At 39.2% G+C, this 24,971-nt stretch overlaps 2 protein-coding genes across 5 annotated transcripts in view; one reads left to right on the top strand and one right to left on the bottom strand.

The window, feature by feature from the left end:
- The window catches only part of DOP1A (DOP1 leucine zipper like protein A), a 59,483-nt gene extending 47,551 nt beyond the window's left edge, over window positions 1–11,932 (top strand). For all 3 annotated transcript variants that reach the window (XM_087914799.1, XM_026726779.2, XM_087914795.1), the window contains 14 exons: window positions 492–547; window positions 926–1,030; window positions 1,795–1,861; window positions 2,470–2,614; window positions 2,792–2,871; window positions 4,163–4,272; window positions 4,586–4,735; window positions 6,089–6,150; window positions 6,538–6,690; window positions 7,415–7,551; window positions 8,809–8,864; window positions 9,972–10,136; window positions 10,679–10,808; window positions 11,340–11,932. In XM_087914799.1, coding sequence (XP_087770925.1) covers window positions 492–547; window positions 926–1,030; window positions 1,795–1,861; window positions 2,470–2,614; window positions 2,792–2,871; window positions 4,163–4,272; window positions 4,586–4,735; window positions 6,089–6,150; window positions 6,538–6,690; window positions 7,415–7,551; window positions 8,809–8,864; window positions 9,972–10,136; window positions 10,679–10,808; window positions 11,340–11,645 — 1,722 coding nt within the window. In that variant the 3' untranslated portion in view covers window positions 11,646–11,932. The remainder of the gene's footprint in view (window positions 1–491; window positions 548–925; window positions 1,031–1,794; window positions 1,862–2,469; window positions 2,615–2,791; window positions 2,872–4,162; window positions 4,273–4,585; window positions 4,736–6,088; window positions 6,151–6,537; window positions 6,691–7,414; window positions 7,552–8,808; window positions 8,865–9,971; window positions 10,137–10,678; window positions 10,809–11,339) is intronic.
- On the bottom strand, window positions 9,399–24,938 carry PGM3 (phosphoglucomutase 3). 2 transcript variants are annotated; one of them, XM_026726783.2, is made up of 13 exons: window positions 24,766–24,938; window positions 23,621–23,826; window positions 22,224–22,408; window positions 20,474–20,541; window positions 19,650–19,783; window positions 18,893–19,088; window positions 18,200–18,357; window positions 16,770–16,853; window positions 15,876–15,974; window positions 15,593–15,709; window positions 14,329–14,451; window positions 13,612–13,785; window positions 9,399–12,651 (listed from the first exon to the last, which is right to left on the bottom strand). In XM_026726783.2, the coding sequence occupies exons 2-13, from the start codon at window positions 23,822–23,824 to the stop codon at window positions 12,565–12,567; spliced, it is 1,629 nt and encodes a 542-aa protein (XP_026582568.2). In that variant the 5' UTR covers window positions 23,825–23,826; window positions 24,766–24,938; the 3' UTR covers window positions 9,399–12,564. The 2 variants fall into 2 exon arrangements, with proteins under 2 accessions (XP_026582568.2, XP_026582566.2); XM_026726781.2 differs by having other exon boundaries at window positions 24,876–24,938.
- Window positions 24,939–24,971: the final 33 nt, after the last annotated feature.

Genomic DNA, 24,971 nt, shown 5'->3' with positions numbered 1-24,971 from the left:
ATTAATTAGTTTAATTGCTATTGTAGCTACTGCTCCTTGCATTAAAAATGCATTAATGAAGAATAAAGAACTGTTTGTTTTTGTGTTTTGTAAGGAAAATGGGTATTATTTTAAAAACAATATTATTTTGAGATGATCATGCTTTTTCCAGTTTTCATAAAACTCTGACTCTGTTAATAGATATAATTCTCCCTTTGTCTTTCCCCTGAGAAAATTGTCTGTTTTTGAAAGAATAGAGTGATTTCTAAGCCCATTTTTCTGTGGATAAAATTAATGTTCTAGCTCCAGAAAAAGAAGAAACTAATGGAAAAATCTCTTTAAAATATTCATAATTACTCAGACATTTTCTTCCATTCAAATGTGACAAAATTGTGCTGATTTAAAAAAACAGTCACAGCAAAATTAGTTATCTTTTAATTAGAGAATTGACAGCTACTTGTAGACTTGAACAGTAATGTGTATTTCTTAACTTTTTTTTAACAAAAATCTAGAAGCATCTTTCATTGGAAGTCTGCATGTTGCAGTTTTTCTTTGCATACATCCAGAGGTAGGTTTCCTATTCTAACATTCCTTTCAACACAGTAGTATCGAATTATTTTAGAATGTCACATTTGCTCAACAGTTCTGTTGGTCAGAGAATGCTGAGACATTTGATTAAAGTATTAAGGAAAAAATTGAACCTCCAAATTCCAGATTTTAGAATATTAGACACTTGTTTAAAAATCAGAACGTCCATCTGACTAAGGAGCTTCGTGTGTTTCCTCCTTTGTTCTGTATGCTGACTTTGCACTTGGATCATTAACTGTAAAAGTACCTTAAAACAAGTATGGCAACATCATTTCATTAATTCAACCCTAGACAGCCCTTCTAAACATAATAAAGAAAATCCTTTGGATATGATTATGTAACTTTTTCCTTCCTGTAGAATCCCAGTCTCCAACTTAGTAGACAGCTGGGCCTCTTTGCTGCTCCTTCTAAAGGATTCCATACCACTCGGCCTTCCAGCTCCAGGGCAGTTTCTAATACTTGGGTGAGTCATTCTTTGACCATAGACGGAGTTGCTTGTTTTTTTCCCTTTTGAAAAATGCCAGGCAAAAGTAGCCGCCGTTGAAAAATCTAGCAGAGGTGTTGGTCTTTTGTACTGAAAATTAGATCAATACTTAATACTGAGTACAGTTTTTAGTCTTCCAGTTGTAGGGAGGACTAGAAACTTTCAAGTCATTTGAAATCTTGCAAATGCCATGGGTACCCTTTATCACTAGGGTTAACTCTAGTACGAACCTTTCCAATGTTTAAAGTGAGAATGGCATGGCTGCATCTTGTTGCTCCTTTAGCTTAAGGCCAGTTCAATTTAATGAGTTTAAATATGAGCTGAAAGCATTTTTCATAGCAGCATGCAGAAATCCAAAATAGTGCTAGTCAGAATTGATTAAAGACCAGCTCTTTGAGAACATGTTATTTAGGGAGTAATATTTTATCAGGTTATCCCAACCTTTGCCAAAAGTAAGGAAAGATTGAGAACCACTGGATTAAGTTATAAAAACCTATGCCCCGATTTACTGCTAAAACCAATCACAGCATCTTTTCTTAGGATATACAGTAGCTTCTTAAGGAAGTCCAAGATTGGCATCTAAAGGGCCATAAATATGACCTTTGGCTTAACCCTTACTGTCTTTCCACAAACCTTCCCTTCTATCCATAGGCTTCTGAAACCTCGCTTCCCTTGAAATCCCCTCTTTCTAAAACTTGAAACAAGAAATTTATGTTTTCCTTTTCTTTCTTTTTCTTTTAAAGTGTGTTAAATGAGTTTATTATGAAAAATCCAAATCTGGATAATAAGAAGGACCAGAGAGATCTACAGGTAAGAAATCTATAGAAATAGCGATTATTGAACTCAAGTATGATATGAAAAAGAATATAAAGTCTGGAGGCTAATTATCAAGAAAATACTTGTTTTGTTTTTCTCACCCTGATCGCTCTGATACTTTAAATCCTGAATCGCTGTTGGGTTCTCTTTTTCAGAATAGCTATCGTCTGTCATAACATGTGAGCTGATGCAGATTTTTTGTTTTTGTTTCAATTTGATATGCCAGTTGATTTTGTTTTAGGAAAAAAAACTATGTGTCAATGACATTGTCAAAGCCTCAGTTAGATTTATGTATATTTCTAGTTTACTGTGCCACATGATGGGTTTTCACAACTTATTGCGTTGGTTCCCTTTAGAGAGTTTCAGACACTTTAAATCTCTGAAGCATTTAATATTCATAATTACATTAGATTTTGTAATTCGAAATAGAGGCTCGGGATGTCACCAGGAGCACATAATGGCATTCCACCAAGGACAGTATTATCTCCCTTGAGATTATTCATTACTTCTGAAGAAAAGAGAGACATGTATTAAATCAAGGTGTAATATGTATTATTCATAAGAACTTTTCTTCTACTTCTGTTTATCTGCCACCTCACCAGGATGTAACACACAAAATAGTGGATGCCATTGGGGCAATTGCAGGCTCATCCCTGGAACAGACTACCTGGCTGAGGCGAAATTTAGAGGTTAAGCCTTCTCCCAAAATAATGGTTGATGGAAACAACCTGGAGTCTGATGTGGAAGGTGATTTTTACATTTTTGTTGTTGTTGTTCATCTAAAGATCTGACTGGAATTACAAAAGCTTGAACTAAATATGTGGAGCAGGAGCGTTGTCATTAAAATAATCTAATCACTAGTGAGTATGACATGGTTGCGCCTTTGCAAACAGCATTTCTTTCTTTTTCATGTGTTTAATTTAGATATGTTGTCTCCAGCTTTGGAAACCTCAAGCATAACTCCATCAGTGTATAGTGTCCATGCCTTAACACTATTGTCAGAAGTAAGTGTTTTTGTAGTTTTTGATTTTATACGTAATGCAATGACAGATAAAACATTACACATTTCTTTGTGTGAAATTGTTGCAATATCATGACACATCAGTAGGAAGTCACGTACACGAAAAACCCAATACACATATAGGGCGACATTGTGGAACAGCAACGTGCAAAGCGTGAATTGGCTGTAGCATAAGGTGTAGCCATATATGGCAATATTCCCTATTCCTGTATAACTTCCTCATGTGTAACTCAACCCTCCCCTGCTTGCTGCACAATAAAAGAGAGGTGCGTAGTACCATCTGGGCTTCCTCTCACCGAAAGAAACCTTTGTGTCGCTGTCATCTTTGCCGCTAAGAGGAGCCCGCCCGGACAGTCTGCCCGGGTGCAGGTCGTCAGCTGACTAACTCATCCCGGTAGTGGGACCCGCAACGCATCATGAAATGATGCCAAAGGATAATTGTGCTTAGTCCTACAATCATTAGAATATTTATATGATTTCATTCCAAATCAGTCCTATAACTGTGATTAAAATTTAATTGTTTCTGTTTTAAAGAAGCTAGCTATAGAAACCATGATTGAAGTTGCTTTAATTGAAACCAAACATAAAAAAGTAAAATCTTCTTTGACTCAAACTCATTTTTTTGTGGCTTCATGAGTATGCCCATGTAATTTCCTCAGCAGTGGTTGGAAGTGACTTGCTTCTGCCTTCCAGTATTTTTTGTAATTTCCCAGTCTAGCCTACAGCTCTGGCATTTCGGTCTTCATCCAAGAAAAGGGTTTGGACAAGAAATCCAGTCCTGCTTAGATTTTAAGCCCATGCAAGTTATGGATGGTTTGGTAGTTGAGATGGCACAACAATATACTTTAATGCTAGCAGAATCTAAAGTATAGATCTGGGAAACAGAGTTTCTTTACATCCTCCACATTTTCAAAATGTTTAACATATCTGGTATCTTCTGTAAAATGTATTTACAACACATTTCCAAGCTTTGTAAGTACATCCTCATCTTTATAAAGCAATGCAAGAAAAAAATTACATATTAGGGACTAATTTAGGTTAGTGCCATGTCTGTAGGTATATAATTGTCTATTCGTTGACATGAAAATGGAGTAGACCTTTACATCATCTGTCTTGTATTTATGACTTTATACATTAATTCACATTTTGAAGTGTGTGTGTAGAATCTTGGAAAACATCCTTTGCTGTGTTTTTATGGAAAGAATTAAAACATTTTAAATAGTAACTGATAGATTGATAAGGAAAGTTGTGATGTTTTTCCTGTCCTCTTTTAGGTTTTGGCTCATCTTCTAGACATGGTTTTCTATAGTGATGAGAAGGAAAGAGTTATTCCTCTTCTTGTAAATATAATGCACTACGTTGTGCCTTATCTTCGCAACCACAGGTATCTTTGCAATGTACTACAAAAAGTCCTACAGTCCCCCTTACCCCATATTTTGTCCTGCTCCTCTAATCCAGAAATAAATAATATCACACGTGGCCCCAAGAGGAGCAGTGCAGAAGAAAGGAAGGAAACAAGGGAGGGAGGAACTGTTAGTGACAAGCCATGGCGGACAGTGCTGCTGTGCATTTTATCAGCAAAAATAATTCTGAAATCATGTAAAGCTGGTAATCTGGTGTTTCCAGGTTATTTTTCACAGAAAAAAAATCTATATTTATAGTAACTTGAGATGGGTGTGTGTGTGTTCTTGTTCCAGTGCCCATAATGCGCCCAGTTACCGAGCCTGCGTCCAGCTCTTGAGCAGTCTGAGTGGCTATCAGTATACCAGGAGAGCATGGAAGAAGGAAGCTTTTGATCTCTTCATGGATGCCAGTTTCTTTCAGATGGATGCTTCTTGCGTGAATCAGTAAGGCTTGCTGTTGCTCTTCTTTGAAATCAGTATTCGGGAAATAAAACTAAATATTCCTATGAAACAATAAACAGAAACCTGATGACCTGCACATCTTTCTCATCCACTTATAAACCCTGTTTTGGTGGGAGCATAATAATGAGCTGCTCATCTATTTAAGATTGTTTTTTCTGGAAGCAGCTACCGTATATACTCAAGTATAAGTCGACCCGAATATAATCCGAGGCACCTAATTTTGCCACAAAAAACTGGGAAAACTTATTGACTCGAGTATAAGCCGAGTTTTTCAGCACATTTTTTGTGCTGAAAAAAAACCCCTCAGCTTATACTCGAGTGAGATTCCCTCTGAAAAAAAAAATGGTGTGGAGCTCCGGAGCTGGGCAGCCGCTTCCCTGCTTCCATGTTTCCTTTGCAACTTGTAAGCATGGGGGTAATCGGGAGCAGAAAAGTTCTTGCATGAGGATATATTGTTTTTTCTTTTTTTAACTGTTTTTAGGGGGAGAAAAAGACCCACTGTCATGTGAAAATGCTCAGACACGAAATCTATCCGCCTGAAAATAAATGTGGGGGGGGATTTTAACAAAGGGAAGACATAGGGAGAAGGCAAAAGCGACGGAAGATCCTTCAGGGGAAACTGAGGGGGAGACTCACCCTTGGTCCAGATGAGCCGCCTTCCCCGCCCCTAAGGAAGCAGAGGCAGCCAGCAAGGACAGGCAAGCCCCGCTTCGCGGACTCTGTCTGTCCTCGCTCCCACCCACCCACCCAATGCCACAAAGTCCCCCAATCGCGCAGCCCAGAATCCCCCTCCCCTCAGGGGGCAGCAACGATGCCCAGTGTCTCCTGAGACAAGAAGCTCCGCCGTGCAATGAAAGTGCCCTGGCTGTAGGCTCAGAAAACAATGTGAGCCGAGGTGGCTTCGTTTCCTCAGCCCCAGCTGCTTTCAGTCCGCTCGGGAGGAGGAGGAGGTGGGGGCGGCGGCTCGCATTGTTTTCTGAGCTCTAGGCTTCGGCCTAGAGGCTCTAGGCTTTGGCTCCACTTGACTTCATTTCTTCAGCCCCAGCTGTTTTCAGTCTGCTCGGGAGGAGGAGAAGGAGGTGGTGGCGGCGGCTCGTGTTGTTTTCTGAGCCCGCGAGCCTAGAGCTCAGAAAACAACACCAGCCACCGCCACCACCTTATCTCCTATTCACGATTGCCAAAACCTTAACTTTGTACAGTCCGGTATGTTTTTCTGATACACAGTGCCAAATTCTGAGAATATTGTAACAGTCATTCTTTCTTTTTGTTTAACCAAAAATAAAATACTATGCTTTTATTAAAAAAACTATTATCATGTTTTTCTTCTTATACTAGTTGGAGAGCCATTATGGACAATTTGATGACACACGACAAAACCACTTTTAGAGATTTGATGAGTGAGTCTAACTTTTTTGCTCTGTGTAAGATCTACGGTTAATTTTTGAGCTGTGAAGTTTGGCTCCTTCGATGCTCGTGCAACAGTCTAGTTCAAAACTAAGTTAGGAAGCAAGTATTGTGATAGTTGCTACAAATTTTCCTTCCCTTGAAAAGTTAGCAACTTGATTGAGCATTCACTATAAAGTTATATTAATTTCCATCCATTGCCCAATTAATTATTGCCATTTGACTGTGGGTATTTGATACTCTTATTATATAAGACCATGAGCAGTATCTAGGCAATGATTTAAAGTGTTCTGATTAGCAACATTCATGTAATACCTAAAATGATCTTCAAAAAGCTTCTCTCCCAAAGCATTGACAAAATTACACCTTTTCTTCTTTAGCTCGTGTGGCTGTAGCTCAGAGCAGTTCCCTCAACCTGTTTGCTAATCGGGATGTTGAACTAGAACAGCGTGCTATGCTCCTAAAGAGGCTGGCCTTTGCCATTTTTAGCAGTGAAGTGGATCAGTATCAGAAATACCTTCCAGATATACAAGGTAATTCCAGTCAAGCTTGTAACTTCACGAATAAAAACCATGGAGTTTTTATTGACAACATTACACAAGTAGTTTGCCCGTGTCATCTTCCAGGATACGTGTGTGTATGTAAGCACATTTTAATTTCATATCTATCTTACGACATTGATATTCTTTGATAACTTCCATCCAAATACCAAACAGGTCCAAGTCTACTTAACTTCTTATCCCAGACAAGATCAGCCATGTGCTGCTACTTGCTTAGGCAATGTGGGATAAATAAAACTCTAAAAGGCTTCTTCATTCCAGCTGGTCACTAAACCAAGGCAAATGGATTTCCTTTCTATTCACAAATCTGGTTCAAGTGAGTTTGAAGACACTTGAGGCCAGGGGAGCACAGACCAGGAAGGGGAAATGCATTGCTGCTTTTCTAACGCAATTCATCTCTTGCCCCCCAAAATTTTTAAAGGCAAATTTGTCTTATGGAGCAAATTGGGCAAAGTGTCCTGAATCACAGTTTTAAGTTTGTTGTCTTTCTGCCTCCTAATTTAGATAAGTGAGTATTTAAGCTTGGCTAAAATCTGACGCTCTTTTACATGTTCCACTCTCTATGCTACTGCGTGAAATTAATTTACATCATTAAATATAGATTCTTAATGGATTAGAGATATTTGAAACAGGTTGCAGCTCTGGATATCAGCTGTGGTTGTTTTCTGACAGATCCTTGTAACCTTTTCTGTTTTAGAAAGACTGGTTGAAAGTCTCCGCCTGCCCCAAGTGCCTACCCTCCACTCCCAAGTATTCCTGTTTTTCAGAGTTTTGCTTTTAAGAATGTCTCCACAGCATCTTACCTCACTTTGGCCTACCATGATCACAGAACTGGTGAGTTCCGCTTTGTATCCACAATTGGGCAAAGGAGACCATTTTTTAAGAAGAACTAAGAATTTCTTCATATTGGCTTTAAGCTACAGGAGATTGTGAAAGATAACAACCCGTAAATTCATTTCCAAACTTCACTCGAAATCTTGGATTACATATTGTTCCTGTATACACAGAGTGGCTTCTATCATCAATCATCTTTGCCTAAGTTTATATTTAATTATTTTTGCATATGAAAGACATTGTCACATAGCTGATAGCAATCACCCAGAGCTGTGGTTATTTATACAACAGAGTTACACTGATAATCCAGTTACCACAACAGATTGCTACTGCTATTGGCAGCCTAAAAATAAGACTAGATCAGACCCGAACCTCAGAGTTCACAAGGCCTTTCCCAGACGGATCTGGAAAGCAGCAAGTCATGAACGCCATTAGCTGCTGTTATCCAATTCTTCTGCCAAGGAATGCAAGGAGCACATGGTCTTCACAGTAAGACTATCCAGCCTTATTTCCCCCTGAACCTGGGCTTCTGCTGCTTCTTCTTTTCCATCCTGTCTCTCCTAGGATGTTTTTATCGATGTACTTCCTTTGTTATTATAGAATTGAGCCATTTCTATATGGATCCAATCAATATCAAAATGATTACATTATCTTAACATTTATGTTCTGTTTTCCCGAGTTGAAGGCAGCTTTGCCAGGTTCCACTTTCTGCTCATTTTATGCCCACAAGAACCCTGTGCGATGAGTGTGCGGAGTGACTGACTGATCTAACCCCCCCCGCCCCCCAGTGAGGTCCTATCAATAAGAAAGGGCTTGAACTGAGCTCTCAGTACAGTATCTAACCATTGTGCCTATACTTGCTGTCAGGATAAGCATGGAGCTACAAATGGTCAAATATATGGTCTTCCTCTTTCGTGAAAAATGGATGCTAACCAGGAATCATTTTTGGTGCTTTTATACTATTAAACAGAACACAACTGTGAATTTGAGCGGTCAGAATGTTAAACATTGCCCAGTTCATCCCTCTTGCACAGCTTGACTTGATCTTCAAGGTAGCATTTGCTTTTCAAGGGTTGCCTTTCACAACTGAGGACATGTAGGGTTGCATTGAACGGGGCAACGATGTACAGTGGTTTAGTGGTTGACATTATATTTAACACTGATATCTTTCTTTAGTATCCCAAATATGGAAAGGCAGAATATAATTTTTCCCTGTTTATAAACAATACATGTGCTTTATTCTTTTTCCCTTCACAGGTCCAAGTATTTTTACTTATGGAACAGGAGCTCACAGCTGATGAAGATATCTCAAGGTAAAGTTACTGTGATTTGCTCATTCTTGTTTGCATAGTAAATTAAATGTTATTGAAGCATATTCTGATATTTTATGCTTAATAGGTGGAAAAAGCTTTTCCATCCAGACTGAATAACATAATCTGTGCTAATAATAAACCACAATAAAGAAGTCCTTCATCCCATTTACACATTATTTAACCAAATCTGACTCGTGCCCAGATTACAGGAGCATCCTGTCACAAACATCAAGTTATTTTTAGTCAAGGATCCTGGGTTATAAAATGACGAAGAAAAGATAATAAATTGAAATGTACTTATTATAGTTATTTGTGTTCTTTGCTAAGATTATAATAAGCAAGGCGAAAGCCAGCTGCGTAATGGGAATTTTTTTTTCTGTCTGGTTTAAACTCTTCTGCAAATTGCTAGCACTGATGATTCAGAGCCATATTCAAAGTCTGAGCATTAGCAGTTTTGTCAAGAGTTTGTACTTGCTTTCCCTCTTGCCTGTCTTCCCCAGAAACAGAAAGTCATGCAGCCAACATAAACACATATTCCAAATACAATTTATGGTTTTATTTTGCATTTTAATAAGAATTTGGGAGTAATTCCTCCCACTTCCTCCCACTGAGCCGTTTTGATTCGTTTTGCTTGGCTGCTGATTTGTGGAGTCTTTTCTTTCGTATACAGATCCAAAACCTTGTCTGTGACTTGCTGCTGCTGCTGCTTCTGGCACTCCTATAGTTTTGAACAAATTAGTAGACAATTACCCCTTTGGTTTGAGCTTATGATGTTTAAGCAGACAGTTGCCAGTCTTAAACTATTTCATTGAGCCACCATTTCTTTATTCATTTCTTCCCTTCTCATTTTATTAATTTGCAAGTTCATCTGCCTTGGCAGTGGTTAACCTTTCTTCATTTTGTGAACTCCTTTCCCGTATGTTCAACTGCAAGTGATATACCAAGATTCATTTATCAGTAGTATTTAAAGCTGATTTACTCGAAGGAAAGTTCAAATATAACATAGACTTACTAATTTTGTAAGGAAAATACTGTTCTAACGTAAGGTCAATATTCATTTGTAAAGCACACTTGCAACTTTTATATATTAATTTCATTTGGTTGCAGAACTTCAGGTCCATCTGTTGCTGGGCTGGAAACAACATATACAGGAGGCAATGGATTTTCTACATCATACAATAGTCAGAGATGGCTGAATCTTTATTTGTCGGCTTGTAAATTTCTGGATTTGGCCCTTGCTTTACCTTCCGAGAACCTTCCTCAGTTTCAGATGTAAGTAAAATTCAGAAATGCTGGAAATGTGTTTGATGGGAGAAAATACTACTGAAAGGAATGTGAATTTCATGGAGTCATGAAAAAAGCTATCTTCTGCCTTCAAAGGATGTCCTCTTTTTCTGTAATGTTAGAAAAATAATTCCCAATAGTTAGAAGGCAAATTTCAAATGCTTTAATTTGGATTTCTTGACAGAGGAGATTGCAGATAAGTGGCTCAATTGTCCCCTTCCAATTCCACAATTGTATAAAGCCCCAATAAGCACAGCTAGGGATATTTTGGAAACAAAACCTTTACTAGCATTTTACAAGAGGTACAAAACGTTGTCTGGAAAAATAGCAGATCTTCCGATCTGATAAAAGTTGTTACGTATTAATTAAGCATTATGGTTTTTCTCTGCATGTTCGTGTCCTGGGTATCAAGATAAGCCTGGATGTAGCACTGGATATGAATAGGAATACAGGAGTAGAGATTCTTTTCGAATCTTGCTTGCTGAATACGCAAAGTAGTTCAAAACTGAATTTGTTTTTTCTCTTAACAGGTACCGGTGGGCCTTTATTCCAGAAGCTTCAGACGATTCCGGGTTGGAGGTGCGAAGACAAGGCACCCACCAGAGAGAATTCAAACCATACGTTGTGCGGCTAGCAAAGCTGTTACGAAAAAGGGCAAAGGTATTTTGTTTTTTAAAAAAATCGGCTTCAGGTACTAAACTGTGAGTAAATTCTAACCGCTGTTCAGATTCCACGAAAACCTTAGAAAACTAGAATTTACATCCATGTACACCAACAAGGCAGCTCTTCCTCCTTATAGGCTGAAAGTAAAAGTCTTGAGTTATTGCAGGGAAATGTATAAAAGGTAGGATAATTCAGAGCCAGGTGTGGTTTTTAAGCCTTGTAGTATTAAGACTGTTACACTGCTCAACTTCATTCCCCCCACCCACCCACCCCCATCATTTAGTGCTTCTTTAAAATAGGAGGAAAAAGTTTAATTGAACCGTTCAGTGGTCTCAGTTGGAATGTTTTGCTTTTTAACAATTAGACGAGTAAATCCCACTGACTTTGATGAGAAAATTTAGTTAAAGATGTTTCATTATCTTCATCTGGGAGTTGGTGAAATCAATGGGGGCTGGTGAAAATATGTCGATGCTGAATTTGGAAAAACGTCCGAAGCCTGGTCCTGACTCTTTGTCTTGCTGCTTACAGAAAAACCCAGAGGAGGACAGCTCAGGGAGGATTCTGAACTGGGAACCTGGCCACTTGCTCCTGACCCTCTGTGCTGTCCGCAGCATTGAGCAGCTCCTCCCCTTCTTCCATGTCCTGAGCCAAGTCTTCAACAGCAAAGTCACCAGCAGGAGCATTGGCCATTCAGGGAGCCCCATGCTTTACCCAAACTCTTTCCCCAACAAAGACATCAAAATGGAGAACCAAAAGGCATTCTCTAGCAAAGTGAGGCAAAAAATTGAAGAAATGGTTGAGAAGGACTTTTTGGAAGGGGTCATCAAGACATGAAATGTAAATGGCAGAATCATTTAATCTTATGTAACGTTCATTTCAAACGAAACCACTCCATCCTTCCAGAGTATGTAATTTCCTTTTTCATACTTTGTATGTAATGTATACTTCAGGATGTATTTTAATTTAAATACTTGTAAATAAGTTCTGGATGTGGCCTGAATCAAGTTGAAATATCACTGGCACATATTGATTATGGGGCCTAATATTTATGGTACATTTTGTTTTTGTCATCTTGAGGTCTGTCTTTAAGAAATCTTACAATAAAGTTGCACATTTTTCTAGTTGTATGTTTTCCAATGCACCTAGGCCGCTGCTCAGGATTTACTTTCTAAAAATGGAATGAATGGGTAGTTTGAAGATATCGATATTTTGATGAAGGCATTAATCATCAAGATTTTCTTTTAACTAAATTATCTCCACCAACAATGCTGGGTTCCCGGTTCACAAGCAAATAAGTGTGACATGGCAAACATCTTCAAGTAGGCACCCAAAATAATTGAGTGCTTCTATGTAATGTTGTTTCTCTGGGAGATTTTAGGATGCTGTATTTTTTTCATAACTTTCTTCGCTGTAACTTTCTTTCTGGTTGTTGTACATGGTGATAATTGAAGTCTGTTCTTAATATGGTACAACATTTACTCCAGCAGGCGCTTTTTCTAGCTGCCTTAAACTGAAAGTCCTGTCATTCTCAGTCAGTCCACATTTTGCCTAGGGATTATAGGAACCTGCAAATCCAACTCCAGGATTGTCATGATTGCAGTTTTCTGAAAAGCATTTTGAAGTTGAAATTTCCAAGGGCAGGAAGTAGAAAACTAGTGGGTTTTTTTAACAACAATCAATGTTGATTATGTCTCGGTTAGTAAAGATTTTATATGACAAAATTTCATGATTCAGATCCAAGCATGAGGCTTCATCAAACAGCCTTGGGTGGGTCCCCGAATCCGCCAGCTAAATGGTAGACAGCCAAGCAGACTTCATGGGCAAGTTTATCTGCATTCACCTAAAGAGAAAAATATGAGACTAAAGTAAATATGAAATAAAGTTAGCTAAGGGAACTTTTAGATGTAATTCAGATTTTTTTCTGAATGAATCTGTTTTGCTCACAAGTTCAGAAACCACATATGGCAGTCTCACTGCTCATCACTATTAAGGAGTTGCCGTCAATTTTAAAGTTGTGCTGCAGTGAAGAAAACCTAAATAACTCACAATCCTAGGAGACGTCCCACTATGAAGAGCAGATTTTAAGGGAGGATCTTTTAAATCAAAAAATGAAGCTCTGCAGAGAAGCATTAAACACTGTCCCCTGTCTGCTGTTTTTATTCCATGTCTTTTTTTTTACAAAGTGTACTTAAATAGGAAGGTATCCTTCATAAAAGTAAATGGAGGGTATGAATAAGGACAGGTTTCTTTTTAGAAATGTCCATATTGCACTCCAGTTCAGTTTTCTGAAATTGTTCAGCTTGACAGATTATTATCAAATTTCTCTCCGGGCTCCCATTTTTTCCATCAAAAAAGCTGCTAGAAACATAGCAGATCTTTCTTAGCCCGAAAATATTTCAGAAAACCAAGGAAAGGAAAATGAGATTTTGAGCAAGCAACAAAACCATCTTCATTTCTCTTTTCTCCAATAAACTCGAGAAGAAATGGAAAGGAGGACGGTTAAATTTCAAGAGGATTACGTACTGTTGCATACCTATCAATCATATCAATTCACCTAGTTTGAAAATGTTACTGACAGAAAAGGGACTTCTCGGCATGCTCCAGAAATTCTTCCCAATTTATTGCACTCAAAATCAGGAGTGTCCAATCTTGACAACTTTAAGACTCGTGGATTCAACTCCCAGAATTCTGGGAGCTCCCCAGCATGGCTGGCTGGAGAATTCTGGGAGCTGAAGTCCACAAGTCTTAAAAATGCCAACATTGGACACCCCAGCTATAAATGAATCCCATCCATTCCCACCTGGGAGTCAGCTTCGGCATAGACTCTGACAATGTCTTCTGTGCCAGATGGACGAACAAATGCCCGAGCCAATTTAAATTTCTGAGTCAGATGGTCAATTTTTTCTTGCAGCCCCGGAGGTGCAAGTGCTCGTCTTTCAGCATCTGTCGTGCTGATGACCCGCCTATCAGCAACCTGCAAGTCAAAGTAAAAAGAAGCAACATACAGTCTGTAGTCTGACCTGCTAAAATTCCAACTGGTTGCACCAATTCTCCAATGAGGAAAACTTAGGAAAGAATTAAAATTCAAATCTGAGGATTGCTACATCTTTTTAATGAGAGGTTCTATAAAGCTAATTCCAAAGGTGTAAAAGAAATTTTATTAAGATTAGTTTGCAAGACTTTTTATTTAAAGGTACTCTTTATTCAAGTGCTTCCAGGTGATAATCCCACAGTAGACTCTGATGTATCTTTTTGTCCAGCACACCATCTACTAGATGGCTGAGATGAGTAAGCTATTCAGAGGACTTATTAGTTCAACTTCTCATCTCTTACAGGAAATGTATCACGGCCTTTGCTTCCCTTCCTCCCTGCAGCCACAAATGATATCACTGATTTTTTTTTCCTCTGGTATTCTCATCTCTTCTGGATCACTTCTACTCAGAAAAAAAAAAGTTTAATATTTTTTTAACAGTCCATTTAATTTTAACAATCTATTTAATTCTGGTTCCCAACTAACCTTCACTGTGAGCTGTCGGTTTGGGAGATCTGTGTACAGAGCATCCCATTGTGCAATTGTGAGGTTCTTCAACACCAAGATGGCTTCAATCACAAGCATGTCGGAGAGACCATCGCCAACCGTCTAGTGCATAAGAAAAGAAAAAAGGGAAAGAAAAACAAATGGGAAAAATCAATCTCTTCCACACTTGGATAACTGAAAATCTCCCATACAGCTACTTCGTAAAACATTACTGATTCTAACCCCGGTCCTACTGTCAGATCTCAGTTTTGCTAGCTAATTAAAGAGGTAAAGGGTCCCCTCACACATACATGCTAGTCGTTTCTGGCTCTAGGTCCCCGTGTTCATTTCCATTACAAAGCTGAAGAGCCAGCACTGTCCAAAGATGTCTCCATGGTCATGTGGCCGGCATGACTAAAAGCCAAAAGTGCGTGGAGCGCTGTTACCTTTCCACCAAAGTGGTCCCTGTTTTTCTACTTGCATTTTTACATGCTTTCAAACTTCTAGGTTGGCAGAAGCTGGGGCAAGTAACAGGAGCTCACTCTGATATGTGATGCTCCCTTATGCCTTTACCTTTTTACCTAGGGGACCTTACCCTGTTTAAAAAGTAGATTCTCTCCACAGTGGCTTCTTTGAGCCATTTCCCTTACCCTTACAAAGTTCTGCAGTACAATAAAAACCTTGCAGAATCTCCCAATAATCTTCAACTGCATAGGGAACACTAAGAATTTTAAAAATTAAGTCTGCACTTATATAAGGCATCCCAACTAAGGATGGACATACAAGGGTATAAGAACAAGGGCAGATTTTATACTTGTTTAAAATTACACATCTAAATGGCAACTTCCTATTTGCCGACTGGAGATGGTGCACTTTTGAGAATGTTATCTGATTTAGAATAAAAAGTATATACTCCATGACTCAGATAAAGCCTAGATTGTTAATTTTCTTCAAAATACATCCACTGTGTTCTTTTCAAGACAAAATATTTGGAACAGCTTTGAACTGGTAGTAGTGCCAAGCTAGCTTTGCTGATTTCGAAAGCTAAGCAGGACCTTTCCTTGGTGCATATCTGAGAAGCCAAGGGTTATAGACTAATTTGGAAAACAAACTTATGTCTGGGAAGAGGACAATAGGGAATCACTTCTCTATTTTTACCAAGGAAACTCTATGAATAGATATTGGCGTGCACTTAGAAGCCAAATCTGACTTCAAGACAACTATAGACAAGCTTCTGTAGTTAGTAATGGACCAACATTTCTACCTGATTTATCAGATCAATTGTGTTTTCAAGCATCTTTGCAGCTTCTCGTTTTTGGAGATCTTTTTCTTCTTTTGCCTGGTATCTTATCTTATCCTCTGCAGCTTTACTAAACAATACCTTTGGGAAAAAAACACAGAGGATTATCAACAGAGGAAGAAATGGAAAAGAAGCACAATCAACATTCTCCCTTTTGTGCTCAAAAAGAGACGTTTCATCGGTTTAAATTTAAACTCTGATGAATGGCTCTAGACTCCTTTGGGTGAATGAATAGAGATATACTTACTGTGCCATGGCCATTTGCTTCAAAATAAACGCCAATATCAAATTCCTGGGCCTTGTGATGCAAATGTTTCACTCCTGTTTTGGCGCAGTGAACAGGCACCTAAGAAAGAAAGACCCAGTGTGGTGAGTATATAATTCTGCATTACCAGCAACATAATCTTTGAAGTGTTGGAACATAGAAGAACAGCATTCCCTTGAGGGGAGAAAGCCCAGAAAAGCAATGCCTGACCGATGGTAAGAAGCGCATTACACCAGTGACCACTGATCATCAACAAGGGAACCCTGAGAAGATTCTCATACAGCATCATTCATCCATCCATCCATCCATCCGTTCGTTCATTCAATTTCTATTTATTCCAATTTCTACAGCTGCCCATCTCAATGACTCTGGGTAGCTTACAATTCCATTGTTTTATTAAAAGAATTTAAAAAAAACATTTAAGAACAATAAAAAGTTCCAAAAGAAATATACACAACAGCCGAGATAGTGAACCAGTTAACAGTAAAACCACGAAGCAGCGTGCATACATTACACACAGGATTGATTACTTATTTTTACAAAAGTGATCCTCATGAAATTCAGTGCTTGGAATACATAGGGAAAAGCAATAACATCAATGCTTTATTTCTCTTGATGCTTATTTCTTTTATTTCTACCTGCTGTCTTCCAGATGTGTAGCAAAGCATCGCTGTCAACCCCAGGCTACTAAGAGTAAAGCTGCAAGGCCAGCACATCTGGAAGGTAGCTTGTTGGGGGTCAGCTCTTCTAGTTTCTCTCTAGCTAAGCATTACACAAAAATTTGTTGGGATTAGTAACCTCTCCACCCTCACCCTACCCCATGTTGATGCTTTAGCCATGGTAATCTGTTTGCTCTGGAAGAAATCAACTTCATACCTTCATGGTTTGTTCCAGATAACAGGTCGAGCTCCCATTGGCATACGCTGTTTGTATTACTGCAAAAGATAAGGTTTGTCCAGCCTGAAGAAGCAGAGAAAGGAAGATTCCATAAACAAGACTCAACTTCACAAGAAATGCATGGATCTTTCCCTTTGAAGTTTAAGAACTTAAATTTACAAAGAGATGAAAATATATTTTCTCTACCAATCTTGAAGATCAAAAGCACTGCTCCTCCCTTTTGGGGTGGAAAAACATGCTAACCATTAACTAAACCTACTTTTAACATCAAGATTATGCAAAAAAACAAACATTCCATCATTTATTAATAGTTCAAGCTAGGTTTCAGGGCATAAATTAGATTCCTCTTTACAATTAACATTATTTTTAGATTGTATAGTAAAACGATGATTTAACAAGGCCACCTGGAAAGAAAGTGCGTCATGAAAGCCAACCCCCTGTGATTATATAGTTTAATACCATTAATACTAGTGGTATCGACTGAGTGGTGCGATGGCCCGGAAGTGGAGGTCTCGCCTCACAATCAGAAGGCTGTGAGTTCGATCCTAGGTAGAAGCAGATATTTCTCTCTCTGGGCATGATGAGAATGTATCTGCCAAATATAACTCCACACTGGCAACAGGAAGGGCATCCAGCCAGTAATCACTCGCTCCACTTAGTTACCCAGATTCCACCCCCACAAAGGATTATGGGGGTCACTAAAAGATGATGATGATGAATACCAGTGATACCGATTATGTCAAGTACATGTACTACTTCAGAAAATGTTTGACTATTATTTGGGAGTGAAGCCCAAACTAAAATTTAGTCTGCTCCATTCAATTTCCTCTGAATGAGGGTCTGTAAAATTAAGTTTTTTTTGCAAGTTGTCTGTGAATAAACCAGTCTGGATTTATATGTATAACGCGGATTGTTTGGTTTTGGTTTACTGCAATTTATACATCTGTTTTTAATCAGCTGAGGCAATGCCCTACCTGACCCCATCAATAATTCTGCTATGCTTAATTTTCACTGAAACCCAAGAAGCAGCCATTTGTTGCCTTTTGAAACACAGCTCCCACCTCCCATCCAAACAGTAGCATTATACTTTGGGGGGAAATCATTTACTGCATTTTTCTTAAAATGAATTCTCAATAATTTTCTCAAAAGGAATTCTCTTATCTCCTTAAAAAAATAGGTGACTGTAGAAATTGTTAATTAGTATACAGTTAATATTATTGTTAACTACTATACAGCTACGTTTAGGGGAAAAAATAAGAAACTTTCACAATGGCATTTCATTTGCACACTCTTTCCACACAGAAGAGATCTCAAATACGCAAGTGTTTGTGTTCACTGTACACCAGGAAAGATCTATTTGTTCATCACAACAGAATAGAGCAGCGCTTTCAACAAAGGAAATCAATTACCTTTATCAGAAGCTCTTGAAGAAAAGTGCTGATTAGAGTTGCTATTTTATCTCCATCCAGAAGATGGAAATGGCCAGCAGTGTCTACATAGTAGTAAACAAGTCGGTCAGCATCACCATCCAATGAGCAGCACCTCTCACCAGGATTCATTTGTAGTCCTAACAAACGAGACAACAATGCAGAAGTGTTCATTGGCAAGAATTCGGTCAGTAAATGTTATGGCAGGAGTCCCTACCGAGCTGAGGCATTTCAGAAACCAGGCTGCGCAAACAAGCGAAGCCCCAACCATGGGATGCAGGCAACGTGCAAAACCACGCCCCTTCCAGTCTGCGGAAAGACCACTCTCCACGGAACTGGAACCTGGTGCCCCAAATGTTGAGGACCACTGGGTTATGGTTTTTAAATACTTCCAAAATTTGTCTTTTCAGGCAAAATATATTGTAGAGAAAAATCACTTTGGGAGATAATGAGATTAGCTTATTTTCTGAGTTTCTTACAAATCTTCTTTCCTTCAAGTTATATTTTTAGACCTTTTTTTCCCATCAGGAAAAACTTTTACAGTTTTTCTTTCCAGTTTTGGTATACATTCATTCGTAGATTTGTTTGCCGTCCATCTCTCTTAGAGGTGACTTTAGTTTTGGGGATAGATTTATTTAAACCCTTTTAAAAAGGCCTCGCCTTCTAGTGGCTTACCTACAGGAGGCTTCTGATGAACTTTGACAAAATCAGCCCCACACATGTGGTTGAGCTTCCCTTCCCTTCCATCGTTGGCCAAGTGTATGGCCAGCCTCTCTGAAAGATAGCGTTCCATTTCTTTGAGTTTTAGGGCTCCTATGCCATTTGCACAATCGATTTTCAGCCCTCCACGGCCATCCATCTGGGAAGCAGCCTGCAGAAAAGAAACCAAAAAGGAGCTTAGGAAAGAAGGGTGGATAGACCCCAGCAAATTTGGGGGAAATGAGATTTCCAACTCCCAACTTTCACCTTGCAGAATCTGTCCTGCCACTACGACTTATTTTCATTGAGCTATTTTCATTAAATAACTCATCGGAGCTAAGTACATATTTTACAAAAACAACAAGTACAAGTTAAAAATGTCATAAATGATTTTCAGTAGTATGACCTAAGGGCATTATAAATAAAAGGTGTAAGACGGTTCATTTTGGCTCATAGGATTGAACATTTGCTTCAGCAAAAATATTTTACACATATTCAAAAGCAAGTAGGGTGAAGAACAGCAAACTTTCCTAAGAAGGTTTATCTTCAATAGGATAAAAGTCCATTTTGATCCATTAGCTCATGCTTTGAGAGTGTTGGTATCCTAGCTGGGGTATGGCTAGTCTTAAAAGGACCCTCCTCTCTAGGGAGAGCATTTTTTTCATGAATTCTTAATAAATGCACTTAAGAATCTAAGCCAGATCTTCTCTTTAGGGAAGATGGTTCTTTTTACCTGCATTGTAAGCTCCAGAAAAGCCTTGGAGAGCTTTTGATAATAGCCTTCCACAGTTGGTGTCCCATAGGTTCCATAAGAGTTGTGACAACGGACCATATAGTGTAACTGTGGGGTTGTTACTAAGCCATAATCTAGTAAGAGAGAGAGAAGAGTCAAGCATTCATTTACCGATAGCAATAGTACGTAGACTTATATACAGTCCCACGATGCTTTACAGCCCACTCTGGTCAGTTTACAATGTCCACATATTGCTCACAAAAATCTGGGCCCCTATTTTACTGATCTTGGAAAGATGGAAGGCTGAATCAACCTTGAGCCAGTCAGAATCGAACTCCTGCTGTGTGGGCAGAGTCAGCCTGCAGTACTGCATTCTAACCACTGCACTACCAGGTCTCCTCATTTACCTATACTTAACTAAAGCCCTTTACCAGAAAAGGGAAGTGTAACAAACCAGATTTTGTGGAACTACAATTCCCAACAGTCCATCCAAAAATCAATTCTAAGGAATGCTGAAAGTTGCAATTAGCACATTTGCAGTGCTAGAAGTTCCATTCCTGGCTTGCACTGAGCCAGGCTGCTGGTTAAGCGAGGCCTGTTTTATTTACAAGTCCAAATGGTTCTCCAGGGTTTCAATTAAGAGTCTTTTCCAACTCTATCTGGAGATTTCAAAAATGGAGTCAGAGACCTCCTGCATACAAAGCATCATTCTGTCCCCAAGTTCCAGACTTCCCAAATAGTTTCCTTAATCCTACATGAACCAAATAGGAGAAGTCTCAGCATGAAGATAAGTAACCAAATTGGTGATCAAAGAGCAAACATACCCTTATATTGACCTCCAAGGACAGATACCCCGTCAATTGCTGCTTGTGAAAGCTCCTTGCTGCTTGGCCTGCAGGCAGAACATAGAAACAAACACTTTGTTAAAAATACTATACCAAAATACAAGCTAAAACACAAATACTAGTCAAATGAAAGATTTCTTCCTACAAAGGAAAGGAATGGCAGCAGCTAAGCAACTCAAAAGAGTTTTAGGTAGGTTTTTTTTTTATTACCGGTAGGATCCACCCAAAAATGCCATTGGCATTTCCCGCAGTGTTCCCAACGATTCACATGGCATCTATTTATTACCTGTTATATTTTATGCACCTGCTTCCCATCTTTCTTCTTTATAGAACTTGGGGTGACTTATGTGGGCTAGTAAAGAGTGACTGCCTTCACTGGATCTGGCAACAGTTCTATAGTCTCAGGTGCCATTGCTCAGAGTGGGTTAAAGCCAATGCTGAGCTGGATAACAGAAAAAATGCAATACAGCTGAGGAAAGGAGGAACTGGTTCATGTCCCATGGGGATGGAGGCAGGGTAGGCTGTGCAAAGTAGACCATGTCTCATAGGCCAGGGGTCCCCAACCACCGGTCCGGGGACCGGTACCGGTCCGTGGAACAATTTCTACCGGGCCGCCGGTTTGCTGGGCGCTGCCATCTTGTTTTGATGAAAAAGTGCTTCCGGTGAGCTTTTCCGGGTAGAAAGCGGCATTTGGGTGCTGAAAGAATCCTCGCGCCTCAGTTTCATCGGGGGGGGGGGCGGCTTCAAACAAAACTAAGGCATGAGGATTCTTTCAGCATGCATGGCATGGTGAGCCGAGTGACCGTCCCGAAGCTGTCGTGAAGCCCATCGACACAGGTACAAAGGAGGAGTTGAAGGTGACAGGGAGAAGCGGGGGAGGGCTGGCTGGCCGGTCACTCGGCTCGCCTTGCCATGCGTGCTGATGCCGGTACCGGGCCGTGGATGATTTTGTGATGCCGGTACCAGGCCGTGGCACAAAAAAGGTTGGGGACCACCGTCATAGGCCATGTCCCATGGGGGAAGAGGAAGGAGGTTGTGCAAGGTAGACCATGCCCCATGAGTGATCCCACTCCCCAGATCTTCAGTAGTCTACCCAGGATTTCATCAGCAATCTTCTCTGAGGTTGCCCGCAAACCAAGAAGCTTTGGGTTTTCTAAATCTTCCCCAATCCACCTCAGCTTTTCCAGCCTGTTGTTGTTGTTAAAACCAAAAATCTTCAACAGACAGAATTGTCTCAGCCCATCTTAGCTACCAGGTTATTATATTACCTCAATTTCTTTTCCCCAAGCTCCCCTCCAGTTCTTCTATTTTTTAAGATTCCCCTTTAATGTCGTCCCAATGCCTACAGCCACATCCCCCTCCTCTGGGAATGCTTCCTATGAGGAATTAAACTATACATTTATCTGTATAAGTAAAATCAGCACAAAATAGATGAATAAACAGCCATCAGGAAACCATGGATGAATGCAGGCTATTATAGGTCTGTACCACACTATTCTCACTGTAGTGTGGAAGTAAAGTTGAAGGAGATAGATGTATTTAGTCTGCGTTAGTAACCAGCCTTAGTAACCAGTGTTGGCCTTCCAACACTTTTGGCAACCCCAAAATCACGAGTATCAAAATTTCCAAATGAATCTTTCTTATGAATTCATTTGATTCCAATGAACAGCCTGAAGAACATATCTATTGCCCTTTGACCTACAAGACATGTATCGGCTTTCTGGCCTACCGGGTGTCTCTACCAATCACAATGAAGGCCTTGTTCTGAAGGTCCACAGCCTCCTTTTGGCAGATCTCAGTCAGGACACAATGTAACTGGGGCTCTTCTGCATTTGCCAAGAATGTGGCATGTTCTTCCCAAGTAGGGGCCAACATTTCTCCCGAAGGATCGATCAGTTTCACACCATTGTCTTCCTAGGGGAAGGCAGAAAATGATCACTATGAAAATCGATGGCATGTATAGAAAAAAGATTTAGTTTCTCTGAAGCAAAGAAATATATTAAAAGTGTGTAAAGTTTCAAATTCGAAGGGTTTGGAACTCTAAACATTTGCTTCAAGCTTAAAACACAGTGGACTCCTTTGATTTTAAAATGGTTTCATGTCTGAAAGGTTTTTCACACCTTTATAAGTGTTGTAAATTGCCCAAGGAAAACTGTTTTGAAGTGTTAACTCCTTGTATAATAAATAAATAAAACAAAAACATGAATTAAATCAGTCATACCAAAACTTGTAAGACTTTTTTCAAAAAGAATGTCAAAAAAGGTAAAATGATTTAATCTTACTGAAAAGTCAGAGGTGGCACTCCTATTTGTGCTTATATTGCACAACTGGACTCAGTGAGACTTATTTCAAAGTACACATGCATATGTTTGTGTTACAAATAATTGAACAAAGAAGACAGAGCGCATTATGAAAAAGTTTCAGGAAGTGCAATTTATACCTAAATAATGAATCAATCAGATTTAACACGTAGTTTACACTTAACACTACAAGTAGTTCTCCACTTACAACCACAATTTGGAGCAGAATTTCAGCCATAGGTCATTGTGAGCATAAGCCGAGGCCCCCAAATGACTAGACCCAATTTTTTTTACTGCTTTTACAGTGGTCATTAAGAAACAGTCATAAATCAAAACCACACATTTGTTAAGAGAAGCACAAAGTCATTCAGTGAATCCATTCTCCTAAAGGGGTCCCAGAAATCTGCAAAAAAGTCATAAATGGCAATCATGTGATGATACGCAGGATGATACACCCAGTTGTAAATTTGAGTCAACTCTCAAGCACCCAAAACGCACCAACAGAATATTTGTCACTCAGGATTGAATTGTGTTCAATACCTAAAACGCAGCCATCATGTGACCAGGAAGACATGACATTTTATAATGATGCTTCATATGAGTCACAATCCCATTTTCTGAGGTCTTTGTAACTTCAAATGGCAGTTAAACAACCGACCATAAATCAAGAATTACCTGTATTCTAAAATTATGCTAATTTAAAAAATATGTTCCAGTTTAAACTAGGCATCTGAACTAAACAGAGATAACAGTAGACATTGTTTTCAAGGCCCAAATAATTTTAGAACCAGAGCTCTTTCCTCCTCTGCAATGCTCAGTTTCTTACTTCAGGGTTATGAGAGGCTGTAACCATCACACCAATAGTGGATTTGGTCTTCTTGGACCTCAGGACAGCCAGCAGTCCCATACGAAACATGACGTGGTTGAGGTTTTCTGCCTTGCAACGGAATCCAGCCGTTCCATATTGGAGGAAAAGTCCCAGAGGCTTAGCATGCAGTTTCGAGTATTTTGTAACTGCTTCAGAATCCATTTCTGCAAGGTGCACAAGAAACAACACTGATTTATTGCCAGATATTAGAGTTGCACATCCTGTAAATCAAAATCGTACCATATAAAATACTAGGAAAGAAAAGTGAATTTCGTTCACAGCAGAATCTATTCCTTATGCTTTATAAAAAGCAGGTTAAAAATTGATGTGTTTTTTTTAACCAGAATCATCATTTGCCAAGGGTTGCTATAATACAAGACTTTTTAAAGCATAGATCGCAGAACAAAGTGTTACAACTTCATTAGCCTGTTCTGTTCACAAGGATTTTGTTCCTTGTCCTCTGGCAATCCCAGGTCGTCTCCCTGCTTGGGCACCAAAAGGGAGAAGGTGGAAACGGATCTTGGGGAATTAGTTACTTTCCTTTTCCATATCATTTTTTTTTTTTTGGTCTGGATATCCAGGAAACTGCAAACTAAGAAATTCAATCACAGGAGCCCACACCAATTTCAATCCCAACACCCTCCCACAATCCAAGCTATACTTAAGTAATATGTTGGCAGAGAGGGTTTAAAAAAAAACTTTGAATAACTTTATTGTCACTTTGAATGTACACTAATTGGCATACATTAAAATGAAATTTCGTTGCATACAGCTCTCAAAGGGTCACCACCTCCAATATATGTTACATAAACATAACTATAAATACATAGAGACATAGACATAACTAGATAGATGGATGGATGGATAGATAGATATGAAAGAAAGGGATAGATGGATAGATAGATAGATAGATAGATAGATAGATAGATAGATAGATAGATAGATAGATAGATAGATAGATAGATAGATAGATAGATAGAGAAAGTTATATATAGAGAGATAACTAGATAGGTAGATAGATAGATAGATAGATAGATAGATAGATAGATAGATAGATAGATAGATAGATAGATAGATAGATAGATAGATATGCATATACCTACATATATTATATGAAACAAGGTTCTAACGCGCATGAGCCTCTGCGGGCAGAAAGCCTCTCCTTTCTCTTGGAATAACCCACGATGAAAGCCCCCCCAAGCGACCAAATTACCTGCAGAGCTCCAGAGCCTTGCAAAGAGAACGGCACCCACCTCTGAGGCGCCTTTCCGGGATCGGCCCTGAACACGTTTCCTTTTCGCCTTTCCCG

This window comes from Pseudonaja textilis, chromosome 1 (genome assembly GCF_049901715.1).
Source record: "Pseudonaja textilis isolate UNSWEBS1 chromosome 1, rPseTex1.2, whole genome shotgun sequence".
Taxonomy (NCBI): Eukaryota; Metazoa; Chordata; class Lepidosauria; order Squamata; family Elapidae; genus Pseudonaja; species Pseudonaja textilis.
Note: the sequence above shows the minus strand (reverse complement) of the source record. Positions and strands in the feature narration are given on the sequence as shown.

Excerpts from the sequence above, each read along its gene's own strand:
- PGM3 (XM_026726783.2), bottom strand. The coding sequence starts at position 23,824 with ATGGATTCTGAAGCAGTTACAAAATACTCGAAACTGCATGCTAAGCCT. Across the intron at positions 18,358-18,892 it reads TCATCAGAAGCCTCCTGTAG|GACTACAAATGAATCCTGGT; the intron begins GTAAGCCACTAG and ends CTCGTTTGTTAG. Across the intron at positions 15,975-16,769 it reads ATCTGGAACAAACCATGAAG|GTGCCTGTTCACTGCGCCAA; the intron begins GTATGAAGTTGA and ends TTTCTTTCTTAG.